The sequence below is a fragment of the Sparus aurata genome, chromosome 15 (assembly GCF_900880675.1).
Source record: "Sparus aurata chromosome 15, fSpaAur1.1, whole genome shotgun sequence".
Lineage (NCBI taxonomy): Eukaryota > Metazoa > Chordata > Actinopteri > Spariformes > Sparidae > Sparus > Sparus aurata.
In genome coordinates this window covers 11,574,934-11,590,714 of record NC_044201.1, presented here as the reverse complement: position 1 = coordinate 11,590,714, position 15,781 = coordinate 11,574,934, and the positions used below count along the sequence as shown (strand labels likewise).

General features: G+C 41.8%; 2 protein-coding genes across 3 annotated transcripts in view; both read right to left on the bottom strand.

Moving 5' to 3' along the window:
• Positions 1-402: 402 nt before the first annotated feature.
• On the bottom strand, positions 403-7,976 carry LOC115596790 (uncharacterized). Its single transcript, XM_030442205.1, has 7 exons — positions 7,783-7,976; positions 7,464-7,647; positions 2,131-5,433; positions 1,856-2,035; positions 1,596-1,768; positions 1,071-1,188; positions 403-981 (listed from the first exon to the last, which is right to left on the bottom strand). Exons 1-7 carry the CDS (start codon positions 7,974-7,976, stop codon positions 772-774), a joined length of 4,362 nt encoding a protein of 1,453 aa, XP_030298065.1. The 3' UTR covers positions 403-771.
• Positions 7,977-9,272: 1,296 nt separating this feature from the next.
• Positions 9,273-15,781, bottom strand: part of itga9 (integrin, alpha 9) — a 56,563-nt gene continuing 50,054 nt past the window's right edge. For both annotated transcript variants that reach the window (XM_030442754.1, XM_030442755.1), the window contains 2 exons: positions 14,820-14,939; positions 9,273-12,584 (listed from right to left, as the gene is read on the bottom strand). In XM_030442754.1, coding sequence (XP_030298614.1) covers positions 12,486-12,584; positions 14,820-14,939 — 219 coding nt within the window. In that variant the 3' untranslated portion in view covers positions 9,273-12,485. The remainder of the gene's footprint in view (positions 12,585-14,819; positions 14,940-15,781) is intronic.

Here is a 15,781-nt window from a genome sequence, read left to right as displayed (position 1 = left end):
GCATAAAACATATAAATATACAAGACTGTTAAAGATTAAGCCACAGGTTTCTAACCTTGTCCCCGTGATCTCTTATGAGTGAACTGTCTGGCTGAGGCCCTTCTTACATTTCAAGTGTTTAACTTTTCAGATAATTTAAGGTTTGAAGGTCAGAGAGGTCAAATTATACTATATTTCATAAAAAGTAAAGATAGATGAAAAGTCCCTAAAATTACTACAGAGATTTGAAGCACAACTTCTTTTCTTCTTTCAACATATCCAATATAGTACCAATATAATATAATATTAATACTCCAGACAACAGCCAGAACAAATACTTTTATTCTTTTACTCTTGATTTTGCTTAGGCTACCTTTGTTTTTGAAAGAAGTAAGACTTACAAAATGCAAGACATTTTTTTTTCATACTTTATTAATCCCCGAGGGGAAATTATTCTCTGCATTTGACCCATCACTAGCTGCATATATATTGTAACACTGCAAGCTAGGAGCAGTGGGCTGCTGTGACAGCGCCCCGGGAGCATATGGGGGTTTTGGTGCCTTGCTCAAGGGCACCTCGGCAGTAGTCAAGGAAGTGAAGTGCTTCCTCCTCCATTCGACCTCAGATCAAATCAAAACTCAGCTTCAGAACAAAAAATTCACATCATCCAGCTTTCTGAAGTGACGTTGAGCATGTCTATGAAAGCTGGCAAAGGTTAAGTGGGTTTCACATATCTTATACCAAACAGAAGATGCACTCTTTGTTCGGATCCCTTGTCATGAGACACAAGTACTACGCATGTTTTGAGGGGGTAGTGGTCACTTTAACTGGCGGGGCAAGGCTGGGTGCCACAGGGTGGGATGAGGTCTTCCTCAAACCCAGTTCATCAGTCTCTGGGTTGGAGGTCTGCTGGGCTCGATGGATCTCCAGCTTCCTCCTCCACTGGAAACACAAGGCTGTGGCCTCTGCGCCATCTGAGTTTGGCTCGGGCTGCTTCAAACCCTGGAATAAGAGACAGTTTAGAGATATTTTGAACATTAAGCTGTAACATTATTGCAAATAGATGTATTTTTTTTAAAAGTTAGAACTACTGTCATGCAGGCCGTCTCTGCAGCATGGACCCCCCGCAGGACCGTCTGGAGAAGATTTTGTGCGTTCTTCACCAGGATCTCATCAGATGATTTGCACCCAGGTGTTACAGCATTGACACTGAGTAAAGATAAAGTGAAGAAGTTCACAGGTCATGCGGTGTACCATGCATGTGTGAAAAAAGTAGTATAAAACCTTTTACGGCTCCAGAGGAAGCTTCATCTGATAAAGTGCCTCCAGTGACGTTGCACTTAGATGCATTGTGGGTAATGTAGTCCACTAGTCTAGCATTGCATCCTAATGACACTGTTGGACTAATATTAATCCAACAACATAAAATAAATGAGGAAATATGCTATTCTGCATAATGAGTGCATTTACTTTTGATGCTTGAAGAATATTTTGATGCTAATACTTTTGTACTTTTACTAATGTAAAAATGAAAATGCACAACTTTTACTTCTATACTATCGTTACTGCTACTTTTACACCTCTGTGTATTTCTCCCATCCCTGAAGTCCTCTGACCTGGAGATGATGTTGAGCTGGTTGCTGATGGTGAGAATCTGCTCCACTATGAGGGAGAGTTCGACCGTACACTGTTTATCCAGGCAGTGGTTGGCGATCACTCTGATAAAGTGAGTTACTGACTGACAGTTTGAGATCACATCTTTGGCCGCAGTGACAAAAGCCTCTTTATTCTGGAAAAGAAACAAGACATGATTGTGTGTGAGAGTGTCTGCAAATGTCAAGATCAAGGCAAAAAAGTGCCCTCTGGTGGTCGTTACCGGTATTGGGCCTCTCTTCCTCAAGTACTGGGTCATGTAACATATTGTGTCAGCCATCTTCCTGGTCACCTGGACAATTCTGTTGTCCTTGGGATCCCAGCTGTCGCTTTCTTGCTTTAAAGAAAGGGAGGTGGAGGTCAGGCAAGTTTCTCCTTTGGATGCGGCACACCATACACCATCCTGTAGAGGAAATGAGATTATGATGTTATTATGATTTAGTTCTGACATATTGGAATGACTGAGCTGTATAATCTTGTTTATCATGAGGTACCTACATCTTTTCCCTTATTTTCAGGTTCATATTTGGCCACGGCTGCCATGTTCATCTTCAGTTCTGCAGCATCGACCCTTTCTGTGTTGCCTCTCTGCCAGGATGTCATTGTTGCATCGGAGGGAAATTCCCTTTCTTTGACTTTAGGGGGGATTGAAGTCAACACTTCTTTGATTTCCTGTGGTGTTCCTCCCTGCAGACAAGCCATGATGTGCTCTTTAGCCTCTTGGTGGATCCCATCCTGCTTCCTGATCTCCTCTACCACATAATGAGCTTTGGCTGACCAGCACTGTATCTGCACCTCCAGACTGAGCGTGTCACAGATGTAGTGGGTCTCCACCATGAGCCTCACCCGGCTGATTATATCTGAGATTTGAAAAGACAAGTGGTCGTTGATAGACCTCAGGTTAGACCGTGCGCGCGGGTCGCGGATGTAGTTCAAGGAGTCCTCGACTCGCTTGGTTGCGAGTTTGACATTTTGAAAAAACGATTCTGCTGCGTTTTCGAACACCTTGCCTGCGTCTTCCGCGCTGTTATCTCTAAAGTGTCGAGCAGCAAAATAAGCAGTGCTGACAATGTTTTTAAGTGCAGTGTCGTAATCTTTATTTGCTTTGCTTAAATGTCCAGAAAGCACTCTGATTTTAATCAAAAGATGTCTCTGAAAGAATTCTGACTTTGCAAGTTGCATTACACTCGGCATGCTATCAAGCTCCTCTGCAGATTTGAGATAGGTGTCAGTCAGTGACTTCAGTTCATCCTGGTATCCAGTTAACTGTTTGGATCTGTAAGCACTTTTACAATTCAGGCTTGTAAGCCTCGCTGCCTCTTGGATTCGAAGCGAGTTCTCAGACAACACTGATAGCTGTTTCTGAGGGCCCAGCTGGTTCATTGCAGTTGATGTTCCCAAGATCTTATCAACAGAATTCAAAAGTATCTGAACAGACAGGCCCCAGAGGATACAGAGTCCCTCTAATTGATCTACCTGTCCATCCACTGAGGTAGAAAACTCGACCAGAAACCTTGTGTTGTTGTGTGCTTTGTTCAGCTTGTTGTGTAAAACGCTGAATGTTTCTTGACCGTCACTCTGTGAGGTCAAATCAGACAATGTCAGGAGCTGGACCGTATCAGCACACAGAGTCATCACTTCATTTAGTTGCTGTTTAACAGTGGCTGCCATGAGATTTCCTTGCATCTCAGTGTAAACAGCATGAAACCAAGTTCCAGCCACTGGCAGTAAAACCTTTCGGGTGTTGTTGATAAGGTCAGAAAACTGTGTGCTGTGTTTGTAGATGCTCTCCATGCTCATCGCCGAGCTCATCGCCGTCTCTTGAGCCGTCTGGACTAGCAGCGGAGTCAGAGACACCAGCTCGGCTCTGAAACTTTCCAACGTCTGCTGATCAACGGCATCAACAACGGCCAAGGCTTCTTTCGCAGCTTGAACGTACCAGTTGGACAGCTCAAGCACACCAGTGCAGGCTTGGTTGAGCGCTGTCACATCTTTCCCTTTAGTCACAGCCACAACTTCATACAGGAGGGGTAAAAGGTCAAATTCAAGAGGCTTGTGGATCAGTCTGGGCTCATCGGAGACAGCTGGGATCTTTAAATCATCTCTGTCATATTTATGAGACAGTTCTGCTTCTATGGTTTCCTCATCTGAGTGATCCTCCTCCTCATGTTCGGTTTGGGAATCCCTCTCTGTAACCTCCAAAACAGGAGACTTAGAGCCTCTTCTCATGTGATCCAGGTTCAGATCACAGGTGTCTTTGACTGGTAAACGTGGCTGTGAGGTTTCAGGCTGGCGTGCTCCTTCTCGCAGCGGGCTCAGGAGATGTGGATGCTGTTGTCCATCCAGCCCCCGTCTGAGAACTTTAAAATGCTGAATAGCCATGGACACATTATCCGAAAAAGGCGTGTAAGCTTCCACATTTAGACTTGAACTTGAAAGCATGTCTCTGACTGACTCGCTCACTTTGGTTTGAGATGACTGAACCTGTTTGAGCAGCACCAGGAGGCCATTCCTGTAGATGGGGTCCTCACTTCTATCCAAGTGCCTCCTCACTGACTGAATCACCAGCTTCATGTGACAGTTAAGGTTTGCCGCGTGAGCATTAAACAGTTTATAGCTTTGCTCTCTGTACGCTTCATCACATCCATGCCGATCACTGACCATCTCATTAATAGCAATACTGGTGAACTCCTTTACGTCCAACACATCGCTGAGAGCATCCTGAAGCTGACTGCTCTCCTCCTCCCACTTCTGACACACCTCGAGAAGCTTTTGAACAGTTTGCACCGAATTATCCTCAAGCTCCAGTGAAAGCGGTGCGATTTGAGCTCTGAGTCGTGTAAGGCACGCTCTTGAGTTCTCCACGTTCTCCAAACTCTTCACATCCACGGACACAGCTGAGACAGAAGCTGCTACTTGGATTATTCCATCAGTGGAAGATATGAAATCCTCAACTAACGGCTGAACAAAGTTCAGATCCATCTGTGTGGAAGAATGTGCAACCAGGATCTGTCTCGTCACGCTTAAAAGTTCCTCAGCTGTAGAAGATGCTGTGAGAAATGTGTCCAGGACTTGATAAGGAACAGTGGTCATCAAAGCTTCATCAAGCATTTGGATTTGCTGTGCCATCAAAGTGCAGGTCTTCTCAAGGCACTGCTCAGAATCATCAGGATCCTCTGAGGACTTCAAGGTCCGTTTTATGTCTGACCAGAACTGCAGGATGTGACGACAGTGACCCACCAATCTCTGCTGAAACTCTCTTCGAGAAGAGTTTGCAACAACCATGCAGTGGAACACGAGATCTCTCACCAGGCTGTCGAAACCACTGCCTCGGATTGACGAAGTCGAAGGCCTAGTAAGTTGTTGTAACAGACTGTTCCTCCTTGCTGTGTAATACCCACATGGACCCAGTGATCCACTGTGGCGTTCACTTTTCAGGGTGATGACAATATCACTCACCGTGCTCTGCACCTTATCCAGAATGTATATCTTGGCAGCCTGTGCCTGCTCGCTCGAAGGGTGTTTGATGGTCGTGCACATGGCCGTTTGCAGCATGGAGATGCACCTCCTCAGGGTCTCCAAGCAATCAAGAAGCTGTTTTGTTTGTCTGTGATCCTGTAAGGAATTTGCCCTCTCCACTGTCAGACTGTTGAGGAGAAGCAGAGCCTGAGAAAACACCTGGAAAGATTTGAGCAGGGACTTGATGTCTGAGGACGAGCCAAGCTCAGAGAGGCACTCCAAAACACAATCAGCAGCAGCTATAACTCTCCTCACAGCAGCATCGTCGTCCACTAACAGAACCTGAGAGCAGAGAGACAGGTAAGTGTAGTTGTTTTTCATCAAGAACAGTTTAATATGTTTTTTTAGTAATGCTAAGGCCTTTTGGCTCAGCCACCATTGGATTGAGTGACTGATTGCCATGAAAGTGGCTTTCCAGTGCCACCATGAGGTTGAAGTTTTTTTTCTGTGTGAAATGTCCTGAGAACTGCATGGACTGCCATGTAATTTGAATAAGACATGCATGGCCATGAATGATGAAGATTGAAATTGTCTCATACATTGTCTCAGCTTTACTTTCAGCTTGTGCTAATTAGCAAATGAAAGAGAGGTTGTGCCCTGGAGTTATCACAGGGGGTGTGTGGCAAGGCTACGAAACAAAGCCAAAACAAAACCAAGAAAATGTGAAAAGGCATAATGTGTGCTCGAGACCACAGTGTGTTGTTTATCTCAAAATATTAGCTACTGACAGTATGTAGCAAATACATTAAGATGGCACGTGACTTCACATCCTGAACACGTAAAAAAGCCTGATGATTAGACAACAGCATCTCAACAGTTGTGAACAACAGAGTCTGTTACACTGGAAAAAATTAAGACTTGTGACTTGTCCCTTATTCAGCTTTTTTCAGTGTGATGTCGCACTGAAGTTGCAGTTCTGTATTAACGACAGACATTGTTTAGAATATATTCCACAGGTAAGTGTTTGATAATCCTGGCCGTTTGTCGGACCTGTCCTGCATGTTTAAGATGTTTCCCTGCCCCAACACACCTGATTCAGATGAATAGGTTGTTATCAGCCTTCAGCAGAGCTTGATGATGAGGTGATCATTTGTATCAGGTGTGTTGGAACAGAAATCCATATAAAACATGCAGAGCAGGGGGCCCGCCAGAACCAGGACTGAAAAACACTGCAACAGGAATTTGCAAGCAAAAGATGTTTGTTTGGATGGTGTGCTTTTAATGGTTCAGTGTCTTGTAATAGAGTGAATAGTGCCTCTGTCTCAGCTTCTCCCCGCATCACTTGTTTCTGCAACTTCAATGAGAGGGTAGGATCACTGTCATACATGTTTGCTTCGACATACAAGTGTTCAACACAGCATTGTTATGACTTAATGAGTTTTGTTTGAAGTTAGCAGCTATACTACATCTGACAAATTGTTACAGACCTGGGATTTGTGTTTACCACAGCGGTGATGCACTCAGAAACTGTGGGCGGAGCCAAATCACAGAAAATGACACTTTCTACATTATGTTGCTTTAAAGACAAAATGTCAGTAGCAAATATGCACTGAAATACTGATGAACACGTTCTAGCTCATGGTGCACAGGCACTGTATAAAGTGACTTGTTTTGCAGCATGAGTGGAAAATAATATGACAAAAGCAATTATGGGTCAAGACAGGAGTCCATTTTGCAATCTATTCCCAAATCTTGGACAATGATGGGAAACAAAAGTGACAGTGAGAACTATTGTTTGCAGAATGTGTTGAAATTGCACAAATTGCCGTTTTTAATTTATGCTCCATTGTGCTGGAATACATTTGGCACACGTGATGCTATACCAGCGTCATAAAATATCATGAGTGTCAACAAAGTAGACTTTTGTGTCCTTGTTTTAAATTTACAAGCAATAGCTGATGTAATCCCCCTTTCGTAAACTACAGCTTGTAAGTTGGCACGACATTACAGATATCAAGGCAAGATCTGACGTTGGTAAGTTCAATATCCTCATGATTTAAACATTTTTGATATAACAAGACTGTACGTTTAGGCCAAGGATCTTGGATGAATATCTGAGATATTTCAGGTGTAATATTTGAAACAGCCAGCAGTTTGGCCTCTTGTTGTGTGCAGTAATATTCCCATTTAAGGAAACATCTGGGAAAGCAAAAAGCCGATGCAGCTGTGGAGGATGAATCTATTGGAGCGTGTCAGGGATTTAAATCGCTCCCTTTCTCCCTGTCTCTGTTTATTTTCAAAAGCGTAATATCTTAAATTGAATGGTATATTTAGTAACGTGTTGGGATGGGAAAGAGAAAAAAAACTTGTACTTTGACAACTCCCAGGAAGACGTTCTGTGTAGCAGCGATGAGTTCCTCTCTGTGCTCAGTCAGACTGGGCTGGATGCTGAGTTTCTGGGCTGCCAGCAGCACATGTTGTCCAGACACAGTGACTGACTCCAGCAGGGACGACATCTCCGTGTGCAGAACTGCATCCTCTGTCTCACTTATTTGCCTGGAAGTAATATATCACAACCGTCTGTCTCTGCTAACTTAAAAGTCACATGTTGGAATGTGACTTTTATATTCTTGTACAAGCAACCATGTATGTTGAATTTCTTTGTCTCAGTGAACTCCACACTGTACGTACCTGGAGGCCACTGCTGCCATGTTCTCTGTAGCTTTAGCCACAGCCTGAGCCGCCTCCTCCAGCTGGCTGAACTGTTCTGGTTCCTCTGCACTGTCACACAGCAGCACCAAGTGGCACAGATGACTTGCGAAGGGTGCCACCACCTGCTCCACCGCCGCAGTCCGGATCAACCCGTGGTCCAACAGAGAGGACATAGTTGGCAGAGTGATTCTGCCTGGTTAAATAGAAAAGTGCAGTACCATCTGCTGTGGGGCTCCCGCTGTTTTCAGTGTGGTGGCTGCATGAATAATTTACTTTACTCCACAGAGGAGCTTGATGTCCGTGTTTCATAGCAACTTGGGTCACCTGAACAAACACACACAACCTGAAGAGGTTTGAGGAGTCGTTTTATATCCTGACATTCTGTTGTGTGTATACATCCTGAGGCACTTGTCCTTCATGGAGATTGTGATATGTGCTGCAACTAAAACGTATTCTCATTATTAATTAACCCATCAGTTATTATTTTGACTTTTTGATTGTAAAATGAGTCCAGAGCGTATAGCATAAGTGAGACAACAAAGATTTCAACAGACCTCGTCATTGACCTCGTCACTGAAAACTTGCTATTATTTGTCATTGTGGGCATGGATGATTGTTTGACATGTGTTCAGGGAGATGAGCAGGACCCGAAACAATGTAAGGGCTTAAAGTAAATATGAAGTGGCCAGTGTTACACTGTTTTTTGATATAATCACAATTCAGAACAATTATACATAACATACATTTTTTTTAAAAAATTAGATTTGTGGCTATTTATGTTATATGCATATGATTTATATAAAAGTATATATTATATATACGTACAACATCAGAAATTGTTAAAATGTGTTATTTTGAAAACCACACGTGAACTTCCATCCTGTTTGAGTGTATTATATTTAAAAGGTAATACATTCCTTTTAAAACCTTACATGAGAGCTATGAGACATATGTGTGAACATATGTCTTACTTTTGCACACATTCCCCAGTAAATGTCTACATACTGCAGGCTACATCTTCATAGTCCTGATTCTATCCGACCAATGGCACAATAACTCACCAAATTTACAAAGAGAAACAGTCAAGCTTCATATTTGAGAATTTGGAACTAGATAATAGTTGGCGTCCTTGCTTGATAAATTCCAATTTGATGATTAAAATAAACACAAGTTTATGTTGTTCGACTGATTGTTTCAGCTTTATACATAATATAAGCAATGAATACTTAGACTGACGTTTTTGCACAAATAAACTCGACTTTCAAGCACAAGTACATCCTAAATCCTTTTCCAGAGTACTTTGAATATTTTTTTTTTTAGGTTGTGTGTTGAATTTTTCCCACTGAGTTTCTGTCTTTACATTTAGTAGAGAGCAGCCAGCAGAGAGCACCACACCCCATCGAAACAGCGAACCAAGTGCCGACCACGCCACACTCACATTTGACCTGAAAAAGCAGCAGACGGAGCCGTGAAATTTCACTCACTTTATCAACAGATAAATATACAGCTCGAACATGACTTTAAACATCAAACATACAGCACACTATAATGGAAATGATATTCTTTGACAGTAGTATACTTTGAACAAAAACCCCAAATAATGGCGTGATTAACGGTGACAACAAACATACATACAAAATGTAACCATCACAGTCAAATTTTACCCCCCCAAAAAAAAAAAAAGTCAAGTGTTGGGTTCTCTGCGTACAGGTATAGCATCGCTTCAACAGGCGCAGAGGGAAGACGTGAATGTGTACAGTATATGCCGTCATGCCAGTGGAATTAAATGGTAAAATAAAGTGTATCGGATCAATACAAAAGTTCATACAGCACAAGACAGAGTCATTGTGAGCCATAAAGTGTCTTAGCACCGGAGCCTTAGAGAAAAGCGTGAAACATCTTCATATATAGTTTTTGTTCTTTGGCATTGCACGTTTAAATCTGACTTTGGTTGACTGCAGAAATACGTCAAATTCACGAGGCTGCAGGGTTTCATCCTCACATGCTGTACGCCTCTGATCATATAATTAATCATCAACCGTAAATTCTTCAAAATCGACATCGAAACATATTTTTCTGGATTTAGTTTTGAGATAAAGCTCTTCAAGCGTATAAAACACTCAATATGTTTCCTTCTTTGGGGACACTTAACATAAAATGTCATTCACAATCAAGCCCTGGCTTATAACGAACATGTGGGGTAAAAACTGGAGCTGTGAACTTTAATAGTGGCAGATTTCCAGGACGCTGACATTCCTCCATGTTGACTTAAAATAAGCTTTTTCCCAGGAGCCCCAAAGAGCTCGTTTATGTGTAGTGATTGAGTGCAGCACATTCCCACCTATTTTTAGGGCATTACTCATGCTGTGGGCCCCTGTAAATGACTGTAGGTGGACTCCCGTCGCAGACTTTCATCTGGCCGTGGAGAGTAATGTATCTCATGTTTCACGCTAAAACCCAATGCCTAATAGCATAATAGTAAAATTAAATATGTGTCTGCCGAGGTGAAGCCTGGAAAGGTTTTGGAAATAAATCATGATCAGGTCTCATGTCAGGACGCGGAGTGGATCATTTCCTGCAGTATTTCAGTGAGAATTCACAACACAACCAACTGAGATATCCTCACTGGAAACTTCTGGGGGTCCATCTGAAAAGTCAGCGGCATACCTGAGCGTACATTCCTGGCAGAGCGGCTTTAGATAATTTGCTCTAATGCACATTGCATCTTCAAGGCATTTGTTAATTTACTGTTAATTTGCAGACAGTAAAGGTGGAAATGTTACATCCAAACAACTTGGTTAAAAGCCAGACCAGGGACGCACCGACCCGATACTGATATGTACAATACAAATAACTCTATCAGGTATTGTGACATTGCAGCCGATGTCTTTAATTCTATTCTATGGTCATGTCTATGTAGAGTTTCTTAAGGTTTAGAGAGAATTTTGATTCCCTGTTTTTTGGGAGGGAGTTTTATATTTTGTTACTTTTTCAAAATTATGCTTAAAGTATAAATTCCCCTACAAAATGAAAATTCAGTCATTATTTACTCAACCCCATGCTGATGGAAAGTTGGTTGAAGATTCGTAGTACATTCAATTTCTGGAGCTTCACAGCAAAACAGAGTTGCAGCATTCTCTTAAACAGGTGAAGGAGACAGAGACTTGTTTTAAAAAACATTTTAAAAAAAAAACAAAACACATGAAATGGCTCCATACAGCTCCTACGGAATAATCCAAGTCCCTGGAACCATCAAGATCACATAGTAATTTGAAAAGATGTTACCTCTGATGCATGGTGGAGCTCATGCACCCACTTCAGACAGTGTTTTTGCTAATGCTTTAAGCTGAGCAGCTTCAGTAAAGATTTCAGCCTTAAAAAGAATGTAAAAAATTTATTTACAAATCAATTTATGGAGATTCGGATTTTGCTGGACAGGCTGTATGAATTATGTATGTATTGGTTTTATTTATCATTGTGGGTTTTCTATTACATTTAAACCAAGTCCCCATTTACTCCAGATGTTAAGGAGAATGCTACAACGCTGTCTTTGCTGTGAAGCTCTTGAAACTTTCATTTTCTGTAGAACTTATCTTTTAATTGTGATCTAATGTTTCCATTTACTTTCATTTGATGCAGCTAATTTTGTTGCTGCATTTAAAAGGTTTATTGAATAGTTATTTCAATTAATTTGGAAGATTTCTCAATTGCTTGTGCAAAGTCAAGCCTGATGTTGCCTCACACATAAAAGATTCATCCACACAGTGAGACATACAGGATTGATGCCTCTCTCGGCCCGACTGTAACGAATGGAATGCTTATGGAAAGTCACAAAGCTTGAAACTTGAATGGTGACTTTTATGGTCCTAATGACCTCGGAGAGCTTTCACTGGGCCTCCAGCACCTCTGCGACATCACTAGCGGATGACACGAGGACACAGCGTTTTAATCACTGTGTGTCTAAAACAGAATTATCTCTGGTTAATTATCTGTGGGAGGGAGGAGCAGTCGGATGTGAGAAACAGATATTCATAAGCCGGAAACAGTAAAGAAAAGATACAATCTTTCACTCCCAGGAAGAGCTGAATATACAAACGACTCCAATCATATACTATACAGGACATATCTTTGGCATAAAAAGTAAAGCTATGGAGCCGAGGCAGTCACTCTTATCAAACATCAGTGCTTTTAGGAAAACATACTGCAGACACAGTATGTTTATAATGGCCTTCAAACCCCGAACTCTTCTCGAAGCCCAGTTTAACACAATATGGCTTAAAGTGTATGTATAAAAATAAATTTGCTATGTAACACAGCCCTGAGGGTTTTGTTGTCCACCAGTATTCATGCCGTCTCCACATCCCCGTACGGATGTGGGTCTCCATCAACGGCTCCGCTCCGCTGGCTGGGAGTTACCTCCTTTGAGATTAGCTGAATTCCACAGCAAGTGTCCTCTGGCAAGCCACACTGTCACCTCAGAAGCCTGTTTCCTGGACCCCCACCCACAAAAAAATATCAAGGCTCCAAAAAATATGGAGAATATTCTTCTCTTCCACATATGGAAGACTGAAGGGCCACTGGTGCCACTGGGGCGGCTGGGCTGCGAGACCCCGTGCTATTGGATCCTTCCCGACCCAATCCCTAATCTCATTGGCTCCTCTGGGACCCCCCCATCGCAAGTCTCAGTGGTTCTTTTCCATCCAGTCCCAGCTTTCATCACTGTCCTTCCTGTTCTTTTCGGCTTCAATGATCTCTCTGTAGCGCCGACGGAAGAATCCCATCTGTCGAAGAACGAGAAGAGCAATAATGTGAGCGGTCAGTAAGAAGCATCCGTGGTCAAATGTTAATATAGGAGCGACAAACTTGTGGTTTTGCATGTTTGTGCACATTTACTACAAATCACACTTACTTAAGTTACTGCTGAACATCTTACAAAACTTTTCAGGGTGACTTTCCTCTCTTGGGAGGTTCTTTTATTCAAACAAAACATACTTGACCCTTTTAAGGAATTGTTTGAAAAGAAAATACACTTATTCACTTTCTTGCCAGGATAGATGAGATGACAGATAACACGATGTCTGTAAATATACATCATGATGTGGTGTTATGGGTGATGGTGCAGGACAGTTTCTCAGCTAAGCGAAGCAACGTCTTGGCCAAGAATCAGTCCAGCACATGTCTTTCATTAAAAATGTTTTAACACCTACACCTCTGTACTAATTGAACGACAACAACACAAAATGAACCTCGTTGATTAGAGGGCTTAAGAGGATATTTCAGGAGGATTTTGTTACCTTCCAACAGAACCAGACTAGCTACTTCCCCCTGTTTTCAGTCTTTGTACTAAGATAAGCTAACCAGCTACTGGCTGTAGTTTTATCTTCACTGTGGAGGCAAAGGAGTGGTATTGATTTTCTCAACCATGGAAAGAAAATGAATAAGCTTTTTTCAAAATATTGATATATTCCTTTAAGACATGGCAATCTATTTTCCCCCCAGTATTTTGTAACAGTACAATGGTCCTTGTGGTAAAATAACTACATTTAAGGGGTGCTAACAGAAATGTTGGTGTTGTTCTGCATTTATGTTAAAAAAAGATGGTGTCTGATTTTCTTTTCTTTCAACAAATAACGTTTTTTTTGGTAACTGTTTTCCAAAGACCCACACCACAGTAGAATGGACCCTTTAAAGACTTTGTTTAGTTAGATTGAATTTTGATTTTCACTAATTTTACAGCGTTCTATTGGGTTAAGGTACTGTTGTAAAACACTACTCGTGGTACATTCAGGAATGCTCCAACACATAAGACTTATGAAATTCTGCTGCAGACAGCAACATTTTTAATGTAAAAACATTTTTATTTAAAGATAGGAAAAAATAAATCAGATTTAAGACTTTAACATTATCTTACTTGTCTTCTGGATTCGACTGTATAACTTGTAAATGTGATGTTATTTAGCAGCTTACTCTCAGGAGGGTCACTGAATCCACCGCCGATGAGAAAATGTATATAAAACATTTTTCTTTCAGCCACATTATTACAAAAATAACATCATCTTAATAATAACTCAGACTTTAGGTTCCCTGTGATGGATTACATACTGTATGTTTAGGTTACAAATATCTGCTGTGAAACTTCTCACGCAGTGTGAAACAACTGGAAAACAATGGATGTCTGGCCAGTAGGAAATCAATTTAAATCATCATGGCACGGTACGCTTTAAAAAATTGGGCATCTGTAATGCAAAACATATGCAATCTGAAGTTAATAGGAAAAACCACCAAGATGGATAGAAACCATTCAAGCAGTTCCCCTGTAGAAATGTGTTGTTTCTTTAGGAATCTAATATTGTCCTCTAATTTACATTTGACTGACCTACAACATGCGTTGTCGATACGAGAGGATCGGGGGAGAGCGGTGGATTCTTAGTGTGTATCTAAACAAAGCCGTGATGCCCCTCTCACTACGACTCCATTCATTTATCAGCGTTTTCCTAAAGTTTATTGATACAGACCTGTACTCTCCTCAGGCATTTCCTGCAGAGAGCAATACAGGACATGTGCTGCTCTTGTAAGTGGGGTTTATTTTGGCATGATCCGAGGACCTGGGGATCGGGGTGGGGGGGAAATGTATCCCAGGACCAACATTCCAAGGTTTAGTTGTGGTATTCCCGGTGGTAAATGAAGCAGAGAAAAAGAAAAGGAGTTCTGTGCTAACAGGGCCTGGACATCAGTGTAATTGCTGTTTCCCTTTTAGATTCCTCTTTCATGTGAGCGGTATGGTGTGAATTATTTTCCAGTCTGTGATTTGTCCTTTTCATGGTTGTTTAAGGCCCACAGCAAGCTCTCACCCCCACCTCCTCCCCTGCCTCCAGCTGTCTCTCTACAACTGGATACTGTGCCGTCGTCTACCCAGAGTCAGACACACAAGCTTGTGACAACTCCCTCTTGTTTACTGTCGCAGCTTCAGCACAATACAGTTTTGTAAGATCACAATCTTGTGTTCATGTGTTTACCTTCCAGAGTAGCACAGCTAACAGCAAAAAGATGAGGATTCCCACCAGCAGACTGATGGCAATGATCCAGCCGACTACGTAACCCCTCGGCTCCTGACTGTGGAGAGCCTCGAACACCAGCTGAAACACACAAAAAAAAAAATCACGTCAGACACGGGCAGGGACACACAAAATTACTCATTAAGTCATGTGTTTCTGGTGATGCAATGTAGTGCAACAAGAACATCCCGAGGCATAAGTGGTTTCAGTTGTTGTTAGAGCTCAAGAGGCGCTGCACGTTATGCTAAAAACAGTGCGAAACTGGACACAAATGGAATGTAATTTAACACAGAACACAACAACACAAAACCAGCCAAAATCAATGTTGATTCAAAATTAGTTTCATGGTAAACACGATCACGTTTCAACCGAGGCGCAAGTCTAAACTCTTTAGCCTGAGTTTTGATCAGGCACAGCACAGGACAGGGTTACAGTGACCTCTGCCCCACATGCAGCACACAGCCAGCAGCACAGAAAGTAAACAACTTTGTTGTGCAGTAAAACATTTTTGTTGTAATAAGAAATGGTTTTAGTGACGCAAGCAGCATCGCAATGTCAGTCTGTCGGTCAGTCTACCACTTTGTTCCAGACTGAAATGTCTCGAAAACTATTAGATGGACTGCCACGACATTTTCCACAGACAGTCGTGGTTTCAGAGGATGAAGCCTCTGAATTTGAATTTGTCCAGTATGGGAGCAGAAATAGAAATGGATCACATTTATTTTTATGATTATGATGTCTTTATAATGCAGCGTTTTCTTGACGTTGTCGTGTTAAACGTTTCACGATATACCAAATCGTTATAATGTTATAATGTAATAAGTTCGTTTGGTGAAATTATGTGAAAGTATCTTGTTTACTGTGAAAAACATCCTCTTACAGCAATAAACTTGAACCTGAACCACTTGTGTTTTTCAGGCATG